The sequence below is a fragment of the Gymnoscopelus microlampas genome (genome assembly GCF_963454915.1).
Source record: "Gymnoscopelus microlampas genome assembly, chromosome: 12".
Lineage (NCBI taxonomy): Eukaryota > Metazoa > Chordata > Actinopteri > Myctophiformes > Myctophidae > Gymnoscopelus > Gymnoscopelus microlampas.
The window spans coordinates 6,190,702-6,213,395 of NC_139949.1; the positions used below are offsets into that span (position 1 = coordinate 6,190,702).

A 22,694-nucleotide genomic window follows, 5' to 3' on the forward strand; every position below is an offset into this window, starting at 1 on the left:
TTAATGAGGGAGCCGTCGATATTGAGTGAGAAGTCCTGGGTGGAGCGGGTGAGGGAGTCGGGGCCGATGATGATTATTTCAGATTTATTGCAGTTGAGTTTTAAAAAGTTGTTTTGCATCCAGGTTTTGAGTTCTGTGAGGCATGCGGTGATGGTGGAATGGGTGGCTGCGGTGATGGTTTTGGTGGAAAGGTAGATTTGTGTGTCGTCAGCGTAGCAGTGGAATTGAAGTCTGTGGTTGCGTAGTATCTGTCCGAGGGGAAGGATGTAGGTGGTGAAGAGTGGGGGACCGAGCACTGAGCCCTGGGGGACTCTGTGAGTGACTGGGGCAGTGGGGAAGGTGCAGTTGTTGATTGAGATGTATTGCTGGCGGTGTGAGAGGTATGATTTCATCCAGGAGAGGGATTGTTCATCATTGATAAGAACAGCTGAATTCACCTCACCAAGCTCTCAATGAGGTTGGAGGTCAAAAGGGGGTGGAGCCTGGAGTCAGCTAAACCAGCTAACTCTATCCCCCTTTGGTGGAGTTAGCTGGTTTAGCAGAAAGTTTGAGGATCCAATGGAGTTAGCTGGTTTTGTCAGAAGTGCTTTTTAATACTTTTCATTGGTTCAATTTTTTTTTTTACCAACACACAGACGTAAAGGGTGTTCAATAGCACTGATTTATGGAAAAAAATGCAAAAGCGTCAAAATGGAGTTAGCTGGTTTCTGCCCGACAGCAACAACTGTTGGGCAGACACCTCTTATCTCCGTATTTTAACTTTTTTTCGTAAATGAATGCCGTACTTCGCCATTTTATGTCACATAAAAATTGCAAAAATAGCCGATCTACAAGCTCAAAACGTGCGACGCGTTTTGAGATCTGCTATTTTTTTATTGGAATCCTGATTAATTATTTTGCTATTTTTGAATTGGAATCCTGAAAAGTATTTTTTTTATTTAATTTCAAATGCATTTAGTTATACTTATGTTAACTTTTGAACTTAAATATAAATACATTAAATACACATAAATACATTGGACATAAAACATACTTTTAATACTAGTCAATAAGCTCCTAATATAGACTGAAGTAATTAAATTGGGATGTTTGCATTGCATGTTTGGAATTGTAGCAGCTGAAATCAATAATATATCGGTATTCCGATATTAACTTGCGGGCCATATTAAGTGAAGGCGGGGGCCGCATGTGGCCCCCAGGCCACCAGTTGCCCATGTATGTCCCACGTAGACACACTTTATTCTTTATTCGGATCCCCATTAGCTTCCGCTGCCGCGGTCGCTAGTCTTCCTGGGGTCCACATAAAACATCACAACATAAAACAACATACAATATACATACAAACAACAACTGACACTCGTCAGTCCAAAACTAAGCTACATTAAAAAATAATGATATAGACACAGGAACATTGGTTAAACATCATGTACAAAAACATATTGATCATTCTAATTGTGTGATCTCTCCCATTAATATCTGTTTAATAGATTTTTTGAATACATATTTGCTCTTAATTTGTCTAATATTTGCGGATAATGAGTTCCATTGTTGGGTGGCTCTATAAATAACTGTTTTTTTTTTAAGTACTTCTGACTTTGGTTTTGGAAGTTCCAAATACCCTGAGCTTACCTGTCTTGTTTGATTCTATGTTTTAGACCTGCATTTAATAATTGATCTCTGAAGAAATCTGGCTTCCCCTCAATAATTGTATTTCTGGAAAATTGTATAAGACTTGATGTTAACTTAGCCTCAACAGTTAACCATGCCAAACTGTGGTGCATCCTTGTAACATTAGTTTTAAAAGAGCAATCCAGTGCTAATCTTGAAGCTCTATTTTGTGCTAGCTGGAGTTTTCTTATATCCATTGACCATTTTAGCAGCAGAGGACCACACAACCATACAGTACTCCAAATGTTAAAGGACTAATGCCTGTGTTACCTCCTTTCTAATTATTGGTGTAATATAGGGAGAACATCTGCGTGTAACTGCAATACCCTGCCCCATTTTCACAACAATACTATCAATATGATCCGACCATGTCAAGCGCTCATCAATTGTGACACCAAGTAACTTTATTTTATTAACTTGCTGTATTGGGGTCCCCGCCATAGATAAACTCAGTTGGGAGTCCCTAGACAGCATATTTCTAGTGCCCAAGACAATGCACTTTGTTGATCAATTTGTTTTCTTTTACCCAATTTGACACTAATTTTAATTCATTTAACAATACTTTATTTAGTATATTGCTCGTTGTTGCAGCGCTAAACATGGTCGAATCATCCGCATGCATCACCATATTTGCTTGATCCAAAACATAAGGCATATCATTAGTGAAAATTGAAAATAAAAGTGGGCCTAAACAACTACCCTGAGGGACTCCGGGTGCATTTCTCCATTCCGACATGTCGCCTTTCCGACGTTGACGAACCCTATACCTAACCCTAACCCTAACCCTAACCGCACGCGGAAGCCACTAGTCGGAGTGGTGAGATGTCGGAATGGAGAGTGAACACCAGGGACTCCACATATGACATCCTTACTCTCAGATAGACTTCCATTAAAAAACTACTCTTTGCTTCCTCCCGGACAGATAACTATCCATCCAAGAGGGAGCTGATGATAAAAAAACATATGCCTTCAGTTTTGATCTTAGCAGTTCATGATCAATGACATCAAACGCTGCACTAAAATCTAGCATCACTGTTCCAACCATTTTCTTATTGTCCAATTCATTCAACCATTTGTCAGTCATATGCACAATAGCAGAGTTAGTTGAGTGACCAGCTCTGTATGCATGTTGAAATTTAGTAATTAACTCATTATTTAGAAAATAATGTTGTATTTGATCAAAAACTATCCTCTCCAACATTTTACTGAGCACCGGTAGTAGACTTATAGGCCTACTATTAGCCCCAGAAAATGCAGCTTTTTTATCTTTTGGCAGTGGTATTATTTTAGCTTCTTTCCATAGTGTAGGACACACAGAACTGGCCAGACATCTGTTAAAAATATTACATTATAGGAATAGATAATTCTCTAGCTGCCACCTTGAGAAATTTACCATCCATATTGTCAATACCAGGAGATGTATCATCAGAAAGTTGCAACAACATTTTCTCAACCATAGAGACATCAACAAGCCTAAACTCAAAAGTACAGTGTTTCGCCTTCATGATGATGTTTTTAATTAAGTTATCTGACATACTGAAGCATGCCAGTGGAGCTAACAACACTGCAGAGCCTGATGCTAGGGTCTTGGTGTCGGCTAGTCCGCACTCTCGCATCGCATCATCGCAAACAGATGTGCCATACTGTGATATCTTATTCAATGTCAGTCAGAGTGTTTGGGTTTGACTTTTTAAAAGTTGTACAATGTTGTTTTTTCCCAGGTTGGTAAATGAAGATGTCAGGAAAACATGGTGAAGAGAAGACAACATGGAAGAAGCCACATGTATTCACACTTTGGATCAGAGCTCATGTGAACATGTCAATATTCTTCTCCTCAAATGTGAATGGTTGTGGATCTACACTCTCAACTCCATGTCACCTAAGGGCCTCAATGAGGAAATGGACATTCAACCCTTTTTTTACACCTATTTTATTTTTGGTCCCTTGCAATTCTGTTGTCTTTATATCTGGGCTCTAACGTTGTTCTCACTTTTAATATTGAACCACAAGTAGATGCCTCTATAGTCTGTGTTCACTCTTAATGATGGCATTAAAGCCTGATGTTGGTGTATTGCACTTTTGAGCTTTGTCTTGGGTACAATTTTAATATTTTCAGTTGTTCTGTTTCTTGTGCCACTTTTTTTACGTGGGGCTCTCCTACACAAGATTCATGTGAGAACTGGGTATACACACCACTTGTTCACTTTTTAACTATCTCACTTGTCTAGGTCCATGACTTGGTGATTTGTGCATTAACATAATGGTGTTTTACATGTCAAATCTTTACCTGATTGGTAACATTTTGTATTCATGTCAAATGTCAGCAGGTGCAATGCATTTTCTGTGATTCCCTTCATCATGAGGATGTGTATTTAAGATGGTGTCTCTCATGGTCACTTCAGTGTGATGAAGAGCATGTAGCTCCAAACATCACTCTGGAACTCACTGGGTGCAATACAAATAATGATTAAACTGTTTACTCTTTTTTTGTGTGAGCAGCATTTTACCGTTTGTTTTTCTTCACCTCAGCACCTGCCTTATTTTGGATTGGATACATGTTCTTCCTCACTAGCTACAGTACATTATGTCATCTTTCACTTTTTTTTTTTACTATATCGCTGTTGTCATTAAAACTCCCCTATAGGTTCCTCCTGGTGCCTCTAGTGGCCTTTTGGTGTCACTGCATCCTCTTCTTTTAATTACGGTTTTATTTAGTTTAACACACACATTAGAAGAACATTAACTTTCACAATTTGTCCATTATTGATATTTACGGGGAAATTATGAGAATTTTCAAACATTTGATAGCAGTTCAAATATTCTACAGCTGGCAAAATGTTCTGTTTGGCCTCACTTTCAAAAGGAATACACATTGTAAACTAAACATAAAATAGCATTCCTTTGTTTTGTGTTTTCATGAACAATAATCATATAGTTATGAAGGCATTCTCTCATCAATAACATAACAAAAACCCTTATTATTTATTAGACCACTTAGCCTACGCTATTCATCTTTTACGCTTTCAATAGCATGTATATGAGAACCTCAAATGATATAAATGTCTGCAGGACTGAGTAGAAAGTCAGGTTCCTGTTGCATGTGTGGTTTAGAGTGTGTCGTCTTGTCATGCAACTTGTGACACTGCACCCCACTGTGGTTATAGTTATTGCTGTGTCTATACAGTATGTTTAGTGCACAAAGAAACACAGATAGATAAAAGAAAGATGAGAAGATACAAAGATAAGGTGGACCAAAAAAAAAAAAAAGGCGAACAGCATCAAAAGAGGCGTATTTCAGGATTGTGACTGTGGGATTAACACATTTTAGACTGCTCTCCTCAAAAAGTGAGCGTGTGCACCAAAACTCACCATGTGTCAAGATGGGCCACAAATGCAAGCATAAGTGTCATGTACATTCACCAGTAATATGAGCAGTATTGCACATCTATCGTCCATGAACGGATATACAGTACACTGTATGTATAGACTATCTACAGCAGGGGTTCTCAACCTTTTCAGGCCGCGACCCCCAAAATAATGATATTATTTCCCGCGACCCCCCGCGTGCACGCGTGCGGTCCCGTTCGTGCGCGCGAGTGGTCCCGTTCGCGCGCGCGAAGGTTATTTAATTATAATAGGTTATTTGATAATTGTTTATTATCAAAACATTTTTGCAAAAAGTGGGTAAATTGAGTAAATTAACTGATAAAACATGAATTAATGATAGCATAAAAAAGTATTTTGTTAAAAAAAAAAAAAAAAAAAATTTTTTTTTTTTCAAATTCACCAAAAAATCTGGCGACCCCCCCAAATTATTTGGCGATCCCCCTGGGGGTCGCGACCCCCAGGTTGAGAACCACTGATCTACAGTGGATATGATGGGAGGCTGTGTACAGTGTCAGCCTGCTACACTGGGATATGGATACATGTATATAGAGTCAATGTAATGACTACATAATATGGCTGGTGAAACATTTACAGCTCCTTGCCTAAGCAGACCTCTGATTATGAGATGGTAAATGGTGCTAAATGGACCGAGTTTATATAGTGGCTTAATAGTTAGAGTGCTTTACAAAGTACTTCACATTCACACACATCCTGCTCATCGGGGGCAGTTAGGGGCTCAGTGTCTTGCTAAAGGACACTTAGACATGTGTGCGGCGTGTGTGCATATGCACCAACATACTGTGAGTAGGCTACCTGAGAATAAACCTTTTCTTCTTTTTTATCACCTTTACTGTTACTATTTATGTAAGACCAGGTGTTTTGGTTCTGAATACTAGCTACAGGTAATCCTGTTGTCACTGGTTTTGGTGTTTTGTTGTTTGTGAGACCTTTATTGATGGTATAGTGGAGATTCGACAGGAAACGGGGAAAGAGTGAGGGAACTCGAACACAAAGCAAGGGTCCGCCGGGCTTGGGAATCAAACCCGGGACTCTCTGTCAGGCTGCAACAGAGCACATGGTGCACGCCTTAACCTCTAGTCTGAGAACAGCGGCACCCGAAAAAACACATTTAGCATGTCATTCTACAGAGTATCCTATATCAGAATATCACATGTCTATGTATATTTGTAACAAACACAACTGCTTGAAAATGGGTTGAGAATTATTATTAATTACTGATAATTAGTTCATGGTGATTTTAATTATACATCCTGTGTCAATGCATAGTAGGCTACATGAGACATACATTAAGCACGGCTCGCTATTCATAATTATGGTGGCCATGACTGATGACACATCGCTCCAGTAAAGAGCTGCTGCCAATGAGGTCTCTACATGTATGGTATATATGAATTGTCAGACATAGCACAAGGGTTAGGGGGATTTTTTTTGTTCCATATCTAAACCCTGCAAAATGAGACAGCATCTATTTAGAACTGCACTTAATGCAATCACATCGTTATCTGCACATCTGCAGCTTCTCTTCAACAAAATGCGGAAGAGGTTATGAAAAAAATGTTGAGCTCATGAAGTGTAACCACCCCCCACCCCCCTGCCTCTCTGTCTGTATGTCTGTCTGTCTGTCTGTCTGTCTGTCTGTCTGTCTGTCTGTCTGTCTGTCTCTCATAGCAGATATACAAGCTCATAGCGCGTCACTTTGTGCCTCACTATGAGCTTGTAGATCTGCTATTTTTTTTAAATATTGGTGCGAAACTTTCAATATAATAATTTTTAAAGCAAACATTTTTAACTCAAATCTTTGCTTCTCTGGGTCCCTGAAACAAGATATTTTGAGATCCACGGCCAAATACATTTCATTTTGGGGGTCCTTGACATGAAAAAGTTTGAGCACCACCGATATAGCGACATATGTTTTTTCAACGTATTCAACTGTTAGAATTTAGATTTTTTTTTTTTAGAATGGGCTAATACAGTAACACCATGTCAGTTTAATCAAAGTAACACCACAGCCAAATAAACCCAGTGTGTCTGATATTATTATCTGATCAATCAGTATCTCTAGGCTAGGCTTTCTTTCTTTCTTTCTTTCTTTTTCATTTATTTATTTAATTAACAATTGATGATTAGCTACCTTCAATACTCAAAACATTTGTTGGATATCAGGATGTTATTGCAACGTTTTTTCACATTCTTGCGCAGCCTTAGATAACATTGTTATTGCTACCATACTTTATGAAAAGACACACACACACACACACACACACACACACACACGCACACGCACACGCACACGCACACACACACACACACACACACACACACACACACACACACACACACACACACACACACACACGCACACACACACACACACACGCACACGCACACACAATACCAAGAAGGTTATTAGCTTTCTGATTAACACAGTATTGCTCTATTTTCCAGGAGGGACAGTATCACATCCACTGATCCGGGCCTCAGTAAACTGAATAATATGACAGTATCACATCCACTGATGATGTGGGCCTCAGTAAACTGAATAATATGACAGTATCACATCCACTGATGCTGTGGGCCTCAGTAAACTGAATAATATGACAGTATCACATCCACTGATGCTGTAGGCCTCAGTAAACTGAATAATATGACAGTATCACATCCACTGATGCTGTGGGCCTCAGTAAACGGAATAATATGACAGTATCACATCCACTGATCCTGTGGGCCTCAGTAAACTGAATAATATGACAGTATCACATCCACTGATGCTGTGGGCCTCAGTAAACTGAATAATATGACAGTATCACACATTTCTTTCATGCGAATAATATATGTATATTTTTTTAAACTTATAAAGTCAATGCAAGCTTCCACATCAAAGACAAAGTTGCGCGGAGCGAAAAAGCAGCTTTTATTTATTCAGGCCTTAACTGTTGCACCCCTAAGTATCACATCCACCGTGGGCTTATTTCTGTAAAGTAAATAACCTGATGGTATATCTTACAGTAAAGTGAATAACATGACAGTATATCTTACAATAATGTGACAGTATCACATCCACGTATGATCTGGGTTCAATTGTATGTTTTGTGTTGAAATCTGCAGAGTAACTTGTAACAAAAGTTTTCCAAATAATTGTAGTGGTGTAGAACGTACAATATTTGCTTCTGAGATGTTAGCGGAGTAGAAGTATAAAGTAGTGAAAAATAAAAGTACCTCAAGTACAGTACTTGAGTAAATGCACTTAGTTACTTTCCACCACTGAGATTAACATCGTTAAAGAGTTCCTCTCTGTGAAACTGCTCACTGTCAGGTGAAAAAAAAAGCGGTCTTGACGTCATGCATAGGAGGAGATGTGGTTTGTCTGTGCAGGCTGCCAACTTTAAAAAAAAACAACAACCTTGAAGTCAGATTTGGTGACGTTGACATTTTTTTAATCCACTGCAAACCATCGGCTTTGACTGACCTACTGGATCCTCAGTAAAATACATTTAGTTAAAATACAATAAACTCTTACAGATTAGATTTCAAAAAGTACATGTAAAGTAGGATAACAGTCATGCAACATGTGAATCATTCCTCCATCATGATGAAGACAGCCAGATGTTTCCTGTTGTAAAACCAGTGAGGATCATCCACTGTGTGTGGAGCCTACTGATGAATTCTAGCCTTGGGACCCAAGCTTTATTTTGAAAATTATCCATACAATTATCCATATCAGTATCCATTAAAAAAACAGGCCGATTCACTTTTTGGCCTATTTTGGCCTATAACTCTTGAACCGTAGGTCATAGCATCAAAAATTCTTTCCCCATGGACTCCTTGGATCATGTACCTTTTGAAATCTAATCTGTAAGAGTTTATTATATTTTAACTAAATGTATTTTACTGAGGATCCAGTAGGTCGGTCAAAGCCGATGGTTTGCAGTGGATTAAAAAAATGTCAACGTCACCAAATCTGACTTCAAGGTTGCTGTTTGTTTTTTTTTAAGTTGGCAGCCTGCACAGACAAACCACATCTCCTCCTACGCATGATGTCAAGACCGCTTTTTTTCACCTGACAGTGAGCAGTTTCACAGAGAGGAACTCTTTAATTATAGCTGCTCATTTCTGGGGTGGAAAGTGTATATACTCAAGTGCGGTACTTATATTTCAATACTTTATACTTCTACTCCACTAACATCTCAAAAGCAAATATTTTACATTTTACACCACTACAATTATTTGAAAATTTTAGTTAAAAGTTACTCTGCAGCTTTCTACACAAAACGTACGGTACAAACGTAAAATTTATGTTTGATATACTGTCATATTATTCACTTTACTGTAAGATATACCATCATGTTATTTACTTTACAGAAACCCACAGTGGATGTGATACTTAGGGCTGCAACAGTTAATTGAACTAATCGATTTAACTGATTATAAGAAATAATCGAGAATCGATAAAATAATACATTTTCAAAGATCTACAAGCCAATCTACAAGCTCAAAATGCATCACACCGCTGTTAATAGTTTGTTATATTTAGGTGTATCAATAAATGCAGTGATAGTAGTCAACAGTATTGTCAATGCTCACATTTGTGTCTTTACTCCACTGTGTGTGTGTGTGTGTGTGTGTGTGTGTGTGTGTGTGTGTGTGTGTGTGTGTGTGTGTGTGTGTGTGTGTGTGTGTGTGTGTGTGTGTGTGTGTGTGTGTGACTGTGCGTGCGTGCGTTCGTGCATGCGTGCGTGCGTGCGTGCGTGCGTGCGTGCGTACGTGCGTGCGTGTGTGTGTGTGTGTGTGTCTGCATGCGTGTTCATGCAGCAGCCCCTCAGAGCTCACACTCACTATGCAGGGCAGGAGGAGCTTTAGCTTCTTGTCAACTAGGAAGGTGTGAATTTGCATAAAAAACACATGATGATGAAGAGATATGATGAGCTGACGTGTCACTAATAAACACACAGACCACAGCGAGTGTTGATCAGAATCACAACCAGAATCAATCGGTGCAGATCGGTGAAGTTCCAGTTGAGAATCCAGTGTGAGTGAATCCAGACATGGAAAAAACAGGGATACTGTTCCTTCTGCTTTGGAGCTCAGGTAAACACTCTGTTTTAATGACACTTGTTGCTTGATGTGGAACCTTGTGAAAAGACACTGAGGCACAAAGATAAGAGAGCCATGATGCATTAGTAGCCTACAGCTAAGAGAACCATGACGCTTAAACACATTAGTACTGTGTGTGTGTGTGCGTGTGTGTGTGTGTGTGTGTGTGTGTGTGTGTGTGTGTGTGTGTGTGTGTGTGTGTGTGTGTGTGTGTGTGTGTGTGTGTGTGTGTGTGTGTGTGTGTGTGTGTGTGTGTGTGTGTGTGTGTGTGTGTGTGTGTGTGAGACATGGCGTGAAGTGAAATGTAGTTGTGACGTAGCCTATTCTTAATATTAAATTAAAGTTAATTTTGGAGGGTTTCTGCTTGCATTGACAGTCCACAGTGTAGAGAGACAGGAAACAGAGTCAGGTAGTGACATGCAGCAAAGGTTCGCTGGGCTCGAGAATCAAACCCGGGACTCAATGTCAAACATCAGCTTATATGTCGTATATACCTTAACTACTCTGCTATCAACACCTCCTAAACTTCCTTTGTTGCTCTTTTTATGTGAAGCACTTTGTTATACTTTGTTATAATTATTTCATTTACATGATTTTATTAATGTAATGTATTCATTTGTTCATGTATATAACATTTGAATTAATACAATATATTCAGTATTTATTTTATTGGGTTTTATATGGTTACATTGTGGCATCATGCCCGTCATGGCAGACGGGGGTGTGTGTGTGTGTGTGTGTGTGTGTGTGTGTGTGTGTGTGTGTGTGTGTGTGTGTGTGTGTGTGTGTGTGTGTGTGTGTGTGTGTGTGTGTGTGTGTGTGTGTGTGTGTGTGGGTTGTTGCCGGGCGGTTTACGGAGGTACGTCCGTCCCGTATAGGCTTCTCTGACTAACAGGTAATTTTCTATTCTAGTGAACTAACCCTTCAATTCACTCATAGGAAGAACTAACCCTTCAATTCACTCATAGGAAGAACTTAAGCCTATGGCGTAAGATATTCACTCCAGTTCGTTAACCAAACTCCATCTTAAGGCCACACCCTTTTTCAGCTATAGGCATCGACCAGGAACAACCCATTAATCCCTCGATGCCTATAATCACCTTAATTAATATTGGCTATCCTACTAAACACGTGCAAGTTATTGTGATTACTGGTTTGATTATTCTGAATTTATTAACAATGTCTAAATCCAGGGTGTTGTTTCTTGAATAATGACTGAACCCTTTTAATCAATACCCAAGGTGGGGTTAGAGGTAACCCATAAAATCCATATGTATATATATATATATATATATATATATATATATATATATAAAAGTGTGTGAGTTTAAATTACAGCGCTGCTTCTCAAAGGTTTTTATTTCAAGGACCCCCATAACTGTGAGAGTATACAAATGGAACCAAACGGACCCGTTTGGCTATAGGCTGGATGTGGCTGTGATCACTCATCTATTGAAAATATATGTTTGTCAGTGAGACTTTCAGTCTTTACTTTCACGTCACGTGTGACAGTGAGTAGAGGCAGGGCAGATCAAAGTTGTTTTTCCAGTGGATTCTTGACACTCCAGATTACAATTACCAGGACACAGACCCCCACAACTATGAGAGTGTACAAATGGCTCCACATTTGGTGCCATTTTTACAATGTTAGAGTTGTATGTTTTACAATTAAACACGTACAACTTGGGTGAAAACTCGTTGACAATTTAAATAAACATATTGGCCCTCATTTATCAACACGGTGTAGACCAAATAATGGGCGTACGGCGAGATCACCGCAACTATACAATATATAGTTATATATATATACAATATATATATATATATACATATATATATATACATATATGTATATATATATATAAATATATATATATAACCGCTCTACTCTTGACTTTGTCCGTAAGTCCATCCGTATGTTTGTAGCACGGGATGAGCACGGCAAAGAAGAAACACATACAAACACACGCGCACACACACACACACACACACACACACACACACACACACACACACGGACTTGGAGATTGCCTATGCCATCTCTCCTCTCATTGGCCACACGTGCCACTGGTTATCAAAGAGGGGTCCAGGGACCCCCAGCGTATGTTATGTCCGTCCGCCCGTATGAGCACGGGATGAGCACGGGATTTTAAACAGCTATAACTCCAGTTTCCAGCATGCCACCAAGTCCAAATTTAGTATGTGGACTTAGACCACCAATAGGGACGAGCATGAATTGCTGAAGCCCCGCCCCCTCTGTCCAGGGACCCCCAGCGTATGTTATGTCCGTCCACCCGTATGAGCACGGGATGAGCACGGGATTTTAAACAGCTATAACTAAGTTTCCAGCATGCCACCAAGTCCAAATTTAATATGTGGACTTAGACCACCAATAGGGACGAGCATGAATTGCTGAAGTCCCGCCCCCTCTGTCCAGGGACCCCCAGTGTATGTTATGTCCGTCCGCCCGTATGAGCACGGGATGAGCACAGGATTTTAAACAGCTATAACTCCAGTTTGCAGCATGCCGCCAAGTCCAAATTTGGTATGTGGACTTAGACAACCAATAGGGACGAGCATGAATTGCTGAAGCCCCGCCCCCTCTGTCTTCCCATTGGCTGGCCTTTAAACAGTCATAACTCAAGTTCGCAGCATGCTACGGAGTACAAATTTTGCACATGGACTAAAACCACCAATAGGGACGAACTGTAATTACTTAAGCCCCGCCCCCTCTGTCTGCCCATTGGCTGGCCTTTAAACAGCCATAACTCAAGTTCGCAGCATGCTACGGAGTACAAATTTTGCACATGGACTAAAACCACCAATAGGGACGAACTGTAATTACTTAAGCCCCGCCCCCTCTGTCTGCCCATTGGCTGGCCTTTAAACAGCCATTATTCCAGTTTGCAGCATGCTACCAAGTACAAATTTGGTAAGTGGACTCAGACCACCAAAAGGGACGAACTGAAATGAGTAACGCCCCGCCCCAAAGGCACCGCTTCCTTCACACAGGGTGTGATTTTACTCTTTGAAGGAGATAAACCAAACAAGGGGAATTATCCCCAAAGTGTGTAAAATAACTCTATGAAACTTCTCTAAATGCAGGAAATGTAACATTTATTATAGTATTGCTTACAGCGTTAAGCAGAAAATTCAGGTAAAAGTAAGTAGATTGAATACAATGTTCAATTAAGCTTTTACAAATTAATCCATATCACATGAGGATATTAAAGTTCTATCCAAATATATCTCAAATATATATGTACTCTTACCCTCCCGTGCTGTGATAAAACAAGACATAACTAAAATATCACCTTCTGGTAATTCCTTCCAATAATCCAGATTCCTTCCTTTTACCTATTTTACCTATTTTTTCCCTCGCCTATACAACCTAATAATAGGCTATAAAGGATGAGGCCCCTTATAAGACTCATCATCAAATTGGGAGATCTTTTAGTCTAATACACGCACTATGTTTTTGGCAGATTTTTCTACCCCATCTATTATTAAGCATCTAAATTCCATATTCGCACAAGTCAGAGGCTAATTCCCCAACTCCGGTGAGATTACTCTAACATAGGCAGGTCTCTAACGACAGCATGCAAAGTCTCTCAACAACTTGCTCTCTGAACATTGTTTATAAAGGGCATTTTGGCCCATCCTATTTTTCCTACCACCCACGTTCTCTTGACCATATCCCGTTTATTACCCCATGGTCAGTGTGACTGTGCTTGATGCGTCATGACCCTTTTAATCTATGTCTGGGACATATCACCTCTTCCCTATTCTTACAAACTATTTCACTATATGCAATACCCTTAGGGAAATTATGTTTCCATAGTCTCAGTAGCTATTACCCTATACACTAGTCGTGACCATTATTTTCCTATCTACAGGTATATCTACTGTATACTATTTAGTCATCAGTGTATTAAACTTATTACATCTCTTCAACCTGGATGTTTACCTTTATTAATTATTATTACTAGTCAGCGTACTCCTGTGCTACACCCAGTCTGTCTAGTAAGGCCTTTTCTCCCCCCTTGTAATACTACGTTACCTTCTATCTTTATACTTTCCTCCCTAACACTCCTGTCAGTGATTACTTCATCCTTACCACTTCTTATAGTGATTAACACAATCTTTAAGAATATAGTAAGCATTACCACACTTTATCATTATTTTGTTACTCCATCTCTTCTTATTTCATTTACCTTTTTCTGTCTTTAAGTATTTTTATTCTTATAGAGAGTAGAGTAAAAATAGTAGAGTATTTCTACTCTTTCTTCTCAAAGTCACACTCTCTCTGCTTTTTGGCTCCTCGCCCAGCTTTCATGGTTTCCTGTCCTCCACTAGAAGTTCCTCTTTTCTAGCTGTTTCTTTTACTGCTAACCTATTTTGTCATTCTCACACACACTGTGGCCCTGTCTTTTCTCACATCTTAATTTTAACCCCTTGCATTCAAGCTTGAAACAGAAAAAGATTTTAAGTACCCTCCTCAGTACTCAGTTCATCAAATGAACACAGTTTAGGCATAAGGCATCCATACAATGAATATGTGAAACAATATGGTGGAGGATCGCTCTGATCTCCCTCATCGCCAACTGATTCTCTTATGGACTGTCCGGTGATGATGGAGGGGTAGGTGAATTCCCCCTTCCTGGAGTGGAAGGCACGTAGACCAGGGAATGATGCAACCTGGTGATGATGCGGCCTGGTGATTGTGGTTGTTGCAACATCAACCTTATCAGCTGCTGCTGTTGGGTTGTCGCCTCTGGACCCTGTTCTAACTCCACCTCCCTGTGCTCCTCACTCCCCTGCTGCAACTCCTCTATGTCACTCTCCTCATCACTGCTTAACACTATCACAGCATCTCTGTTCCTAGCGTCTGATTCCATCCTGTCTTCATCATCGCTGATTTCTATCACTACCCTCTGACGCTCTCTCTCTCTCATTATTTCTCCTAATTCCTCGATATTCCTCTCCACATTTTCTCTTTCTGCATTAAGATTTGCAATTGTTTCTCCTAGTTCCTCGATATTTCTCTCTACATTTGCTCTTTCCGCATTAAGAGAGGCGATTGCTAGTCCACCATTTATGGTGGCCAACACATTTTCTAATATCTCCTTATCTCTTAGGGTCGTTTCTGAAGGCCCCTGAGCTGCAGAGCTGGGCCCTGCTCTGTTATGGGGCATAGTGCCATCTGAAGGCCCCTGAGGTGTCGGTACCACATAAGCTACAGTACTTGTTTGGCTTTTGCCAGCCACGGATCTCGATTCATGCAAACAAGTGTACAAATGGCCCCACATTTGGTGCCATTTGTAAGGATCGATTTGGTTCCTAACTATATCAATCATTTAGTTGGACACCACCTGGAACCCTCTCAAGGACCCAGGGGGCTCTTTCGCAAGCGGCAATGGAGATTCAAGGTTCAAGGTTCAACTTTATTAATGTCCCAAAAGGGCAAATAGGTTTACAGCAAGAGTTAGTAAAACATGTTATATACATTAAACATATATCTCGCTACCGGTGCGCCCTGTTTCCCTCCTTGCAAGAATTGGGGGTGGTGGGGGGGGGGTGGTAGGATGGGATGGGATGGGCAAAAAAGCACTACTCTCATGCCCTGCCTCCCAGGGAGCAGGTGCAGGGAAGCGAAGGCGTGTGTGTGCGGGTTATGTTAAATTCATGAGATGTTTGTATGTGCAGAGGCCTGGAGTTTGTCCTTGGTGTTTCACCCAGTCTCGTTATTTCATTCGCTGGTGTAGTGCTGGGTACGGTGCGGTAAATGCCCCCGGACCTCACTTTGAGAACCACTGGTCTATGGTAAGGAGCAACCACCATGGCAGGAGGCGGAGCCAGCAAAAAGAGGTGCGGCAAAGTTTAGAAACATTCTATAGTCAGTGCCGCGAGACAGAGCGACAGCCGATTGGTTGTCACTCTAATGCAGTGGTTCTCAAACTGTGGGTCGGTACCCCCAGTGGGTCCCAAAATGATTTTGAGGGGGTCCCCAGTTCAAATAGGATTATTTTGGGGGGTCCCCAGTTCAAAAAGGATTATTTTACACTATTATACACACACAGGTGGCTAAATGAATCACATCACAACTAGAGAGGATCATGTTGTGATTACAAAGTGTAAGTGTTGTTTTGGGTGCATGGCTGTAGGTGAGACAGTCAACAGGACACACAGGGTTAACTCTGCTATGGACTGGGGTCAGAGGTCATACATCTATTAGGGTGAATGTATGTGTTATTCCCTCTAGATGGAATCTTCCTCTTGCTCATCGTCTTCATCAATGAGTGATGTTTATTCTAAAACGGATAGTCCCAATCCTTGGTTCTGATTGGCTCACACTGTAATCTACTCCTCAGATCAGTTTATATCAGTCACAGGTGTGTTATTTGTTTCTACACTGATCCAGTGTATCTGTAGCAGAACGAGGTAAGGGGAGCGCTTGTTTTTCTTACAAGCTCCGGCCGCGCAGAGCTTCTAAACACTGTGACTGAGGGGCTTCGGGCGGGGCTTGTAATGAAAACAAGCTCTTCTGTTCCCTCGCAAACCATCTGTGTTGGAGTCTGTTGTTGTTACAGTGAAGCTCAATTTTTTTGTTTTTATGTTTTTCCTCAGTTCTCCAAGCTAAACCAACACACAACACAACAGGTAAGTCTGTCTGTCTGTCTGTCTGTCTGTCTGTCTGCCTGTCTGTCTGTCTGTCTGTCTGTCTGTTTGTCTGTCTGTCTGTCTGTCTGACAGTTTGACAGTTTGACTGACTGACTCAAAATGTGCAATGACACAGGGAGGCAACACATCACAACATGTTAAAAATATGGTGAGATGTATGTATATATATATATATATATATATATATATATATATATATATATATATATATATATATATATATATATATATATCACACACACACACACACACACACACACACACACACACACACACACACACACACACACAGAGAGAGAGAGAGAGAGAGAGAGAGAGAGAGAGAGAGAGAGAGAGAGAGAGAGAGAGAGAGAGAGAGAGAGAGAGAGAGAGAGAGAGAGAGAGAGAGAGAGAGAGAGATAATCGGAATGGGATCGTCTTGCTTTGGGGTTTGTGTATTTTTAAAGGTAAATCAACTCAAATGTAATGTCTTACTTTCTCCAGAGGTGGAGCCCTTCCTCATCTTAGCCAACAGTAACAACCTGATGAAGATCAACATGAACGGCTCCAGCTCCACAGAGCTCAAACAGGTGAAAACCATTAGACATAACAACACATCCTATGTAATCCTATACAATATTCTACATACACTGCTTTTGACATGCTGGAATGTATTCCAGTCTGAGACTAACACAACTGCTGTGGTGTGACAGGACTTGAAGAGAGCAATGGCTCTGGACTTTGACTATCAGCAGCAGATGATCTACTGGGTAGAGGATACACAACAGGACCTCCCTTACCGCACCATGATCAGTCGTATGCACATCAACAGCAGTGACGTCCAGGTCAGTGTGACAATGACAACTATGAGGATGAATGACGGATACTTGTTTACAAAATGCTTATGATTGTAATTCAGAGTACTTATACTAGTATTTAAACTATGGGTCCCCAGGTGGGTCGGGGGGTCTAAGTGTATACAGGATATATGCACATTTCTAAAGTGACAATTTAAGGACTTTTAAAACCTTTTTTAATATCTAATATCTATCTTTACAAAAGGAAAACAAGAAAAATACGACCATTATTATAGAGGCAAGAAGACAAAATTATTATTTTGGGGGGTCCCCAGTTCAATTATTATTATTTTGGGGGGTCGTGGTCTGAAAGGTTTTAGAACCACTGAATTAGTGTACATGTGCTCCATGATCCGTGAGGATGTGAGTTTGAATCTGGCTCATGGTCTTGTCTCACATCTTTCTCCTCCGTCTGTCCTTGGTTTACGGTCTCTCTACACCAGGTTTTCACAAACTTTTATATGATCTTGTTATGTTGACGTCAGTCAATCCATAACACATGGATAGGCTACTTATTGTCTCCGCCAGGAGACTATGTTTTCACTTTCCGTCCCCCCCCCCTCGGCCAAGCTAACATTGGTCAAGCCTCACATGACACATGACAATACGTTGAAAGAGTGTGCTCTGATTGGCTAGTGAGACACATGACGTATAGTGGCCTATAAATAGATGTGTCACTTTGAAAGAGCTTGTGTCTCTTTCAAAGTGAGGTAAGACAGGAATAATCACGAAATGGCTGAGAAATGGCGGAGCAATACATTATGTAGACACACTGCTGTCATCACAATACGTAATATAAATAGCTTAGACAGGATTAATCAATATTTGCTGGCGGAGACTTGTGCTCCGAGGAGCACATTTTCTAGTTATTTATGTTTTCTCCATGGCTGTTTATGAGATGTTGTGATGACGGCTCTCCTTAATAAGTCAGTTTGTTTACATACTGTATCTGTATGGAAAAACACTCACTGACATGCACAGCATTTCTCATTGTTGTATGGTACCGTATGTTGTCATACATCATTGTGCTTAATATGCTTAGCAGTACATGTCTCACAATTTCATTCAAAACGTATTGATTTCACGTGTGGCAGATCGGCTATAAATACAGAGAAACAAATTACAAGACAAATGTAAAAATGTTAACCTTTTTATTCCCATTTGAATCCCATGTCATCGGAAGTGGCCTCCTAGCTCTGAAGCGTGTGTGTGTGTGTGTGTGTGTGTGTGTGTGTGTGTGTGTCTGTGTGTGTGTGTGTTAGTGCGTGTGCGTGTGCATGCGTGCGTGCGTGCGTGCGTATATATACACACACACACACACACACACACACACACACACACACACACACGCACTGTATTTATTTCCCCTCCCCAATAACCCCACCCCCTTGTCAGCCCACACTTTAACAAGTTGCTCTAAACTCAGCGGTGGAAAAAGTACTCAAATGTTTTACTTAAGTAAAAGTATCGATACTGCAATGTAGAAATACTCTGGTACAAGTAAAAGTCCAACATTTTTAATTTACTTGAGTAAAAGTACAAAAGTATTGGTATCAAAATGTACTTAAAGTACCAAAATTATAAAGTACTCTTTGTTCAGAATGTCCTGTTTCACAAGTTTTCAAATGTATAAAAAGCATTTAAAAATAGCAGATCTACAAGCTCACAATGTGTCGCATTGCGAGCTTGTAGATCGGCTATTTCCAAATGTATACAGGGCTGAAGTGATTAATGTATGTTTTGTAATAATAATCAAAATCTACAAAGTAACTAGTAACTAAAGTTTTCAAATAATTGTAGTAACCAAAAAACATCACATGGATGCACCTGGGACGTATCATCAGTGTTGTAGCCTGGGGTCATAGGATGTTTCGGGTCTCGCAACATACACCCTCGCCCAGGTGACCCAGCCAGGGTTGATCAAGCCCCGACTCACGTCCCAGGTAGCTACCCACGGTCAGTCCTAAATAGGGAAAGACAGGGCCACTCAATACGCTTGTCCGAAACTACTCTGCCAGGAATGGGGGAGAGGAATTGCTGGTACGTGGAGGGGCTAGGCTCTGTGGATGGCCTCCTGGCCGGGCTCCTCCTCCGTCTCACCAGGTCCAGGACCTGTGCGTTGCACCAGACTCCCCCGCTCCAAACATTTCATTCTGGTGTGATGGTGTCTTGTCCCGTGGTGGTACTGCAGGCTCCCTTAGCGGCTTGCTTGAATGGCCCTCCTAAAGGCCTCACCGTGGATTTGTTGGGCTTCTTCCTCACGGAAGACACAGACTGGGGGCGCCAACCCAAACTGCTCCCGGATGCCGTCTACATTCCGGCTGTCACCCGTCTCTCCGGTGGTCACCAATCTATTCCTGGTTGTCACGTAGTCTATAAATTCCTATGAGCCACTATAAATAGAATAACTATAACCAAAAAACATCACATGGATGCACCTGGGACGTATCATCAGTGTTGTAGCCTGGAGTCATAGGATGTTTCGGGTCTCGCAACATACACCCTCGCCCAGGTGACCCAGCCAGGGTTGATCAAGCCCCGACTCACGTCCCAGGTAGCTACCCACGGTCAGTCCTAAATAGGGAAAGACAGGGCCACTCAATACGCTTGTCCGAAACTACTCTGCCAGGAATGGGGGAGAGGAATTGCTGGTACGTGGAGGGGCTAGGCTCTGTGGATGGCCTCCTGGCCGGGCTCCTCCTCCGTCTCACCAGGTCCAGGACCTGTGCGTTGCACCAGACTCCCCCGCTCCAAACATTTCATTCTGGTGTGATGGTGTCTTGTCCCGTGGTGGTACTGCAGGCTCCCTTAGCGGCTAGTAGAGTTAAAGTACAATATTTTCCTCTGAGATGTAGTGGAATAGAAGTAAAAGTACTGAAAATTGGAAATACTCCAGTAAAAAATGCCTCAAAATTGTACTTAAGTACAGTACTTGAGTAAATGTACTTAGTTACTTTACACCACTGTCTACACTATCATATCTAAGAATGAAGGCATGGTGAGTATATTCAGAGTGCATGTATGGTTCATTGACAGATCCTTCACAACAAGTCGACCATCACACCATGGGATCTAGCTGTTGATTGGGTGGGAGGAAACCTCTACTGGTGTGACCCTCTGCATCACACCATAGAGGTGTCCAAACTAAACGGGTCGTACCCAACAGTCCTGCTCAACACTGACCTGGACCAGCCATACGCCATAGCTGTGGATGTACGCTACGGGTAAGAGCACTGTGGTGACATCATGAACCTCACATTACATTTATCAACCATCCTGTGAAACACCACGGATACAAGAAGACTGAATTACATCTAAACATAAAACTGATGACATTGCATCATTTTATGTTCCTCTTGCAGATCTAAGTTTGAAGGGTCACTAAAAAGATTCAAAAAAAGAACAACATTGTAGTTCAAGAACAATTTAACACCTGAGATCACCTGCAGAGCACTACAGTCCACTGATGCTTTTAAAACAATACTAAAAACCTGCCTTTAGTTTTAGTTTTTTATTGTAAAATGGGGTGGTCAGGGGCAAGATTAAAAAAGCGCAGGAAAACAGTGAAAAAAGCCAATCTGCAAGCTCACACCACGTCACAATGTGACACGTTATCTTATAGATCTGCAATTATATATTTTTTTTGTGAACTGGTTTTCGTTATTTTGATAGTTTTCATATTGTATGTCCACTATGTGTGATTAGTTGTGAATAGTGACCCTGACACAGTGTCTCCCTGACAGATACTTGTACTGGTCAGACGATGGTGTCAACAACCCCCACATAGGGAGGATGGGGATGGACGGCACCGACAGGACAGTCATTGTGAAGGATAAGATCTCCAAGCCCTACAGCCTGACGTTAGACTACATCAATGATCACATCTACTGGACCAACGAGGAGAAACACATTGAGTTTGCCAACCTGGATGGAACCAACAGACACACAGGTAACGCACACACACGCACACGCACACACACACACACACACACACACACACACACACACACACACACACACACACACACACACACACACACACACACACACACACACACACACACACACACACACACTCAGTCACACTCACACTCATACACACACACACACACACAGACACACACGCACACACACGCACGCACGCACGCACGCACGCACGCACGCACGCACGCACGCACGCACGCGCACACGCACACGCACACGCACACGCACACGCACACACACACACTCAGTCACACACACACACACACACACACACACACACACACACACACACACACACACACACACACACACACACACACACACACACACACACACACACACACACTCTCACACACACACACACACACACACACACACACACACACACACACACACACACACACACACACACACACACACACACAGTTTAGCCTTCTTTTTTTCACTTCTAGTTTTTAGTAGAGATCATCTGGTTTAAATAGTTTAGTTTAACCCATTAAGACCGGGATTTATTTGGGCTATTCAAAAACTAACAAAAAAAACGACGAACTTGTATATCTGCTATTTTTGAAGAAAAAACGTGAAAATGTGTGCAAATCTATTATTATATATATTTTTAAAGCAAACATTTGTCACTCAAATCTTTGCTTCTGGGGGGATTCCAAAAAAAGTCTTCTAAATCCTAAAACATATTTTTAAATGTATTTGGCCGTGGACCCCCCATCTCAAAATATTTTGTTCCAGGGACCCCCCTCCCAGAAGTTGTAACAGACTTAAAAATGTTAGCTTTAAAAATAAATATATATATTTAAAGATTTGCAAAATGTTTCATGCTTTTTCAATGAAATATAGCAGATCTACAAGCTCGTAGCGCGGCACTCGGTGCCACGCTACGAGCTTGTAGATCTGCTATTGAATAGCCAAATAAATCTAAAAATGTGTCATACAGATGCGTTCCCGGTCTTAATGGGTTAAGAAAAAGCAAGGAAAGCAGTGAGAACATTATTTACTTTGTTATACTCTATT

General features: G+C 41.1%; 1 protein-coding gene across 1 annotated transcript in view; it reads left to right on the forward strand.

Moving 5' to 3' along the window:
• Window positions 1-10,003: 10,003 nt before the first annotated feature.
• LOC311057148 (low-density lipoprotein receptor-related protein 6-like) overlaps window positions 10,004-22,694 on the forward strand; it is a gene marked incomplete at its 3' end in the record, with an annotated part of 41,216 nt that continues 28,525 nt past the window's right edge. Inside the window, exons 1-6 of the mRNA XM_084074099.1 lie at window positions 10,004-10,161; window positions 16,795-16,827; window positions 17,332-17,417; window positions 17,541-17,672; window positions 20,721-20,908; window positions 21,428-21,633. Coding sequence (XP_083930225.1) covers window positions 10,119-10,161; window positions 16,795-16,827; window positions 17,332-17,417; window positions 17,541-17,672; window positions 20,721-20,908; window positions 21,428-21,633 — 688 coding nt within the window. The 5' untranslated portion in view covers window positions 10,004-10,118. The remainder of the gene's footprint in view (window positions 10,162-16,794; window positions 16,828-17,331; window positions 17,418-17,540; window positions 17,673-20,720; window positions 20,909-21,427; window positions 21,634-22,694) is intronic.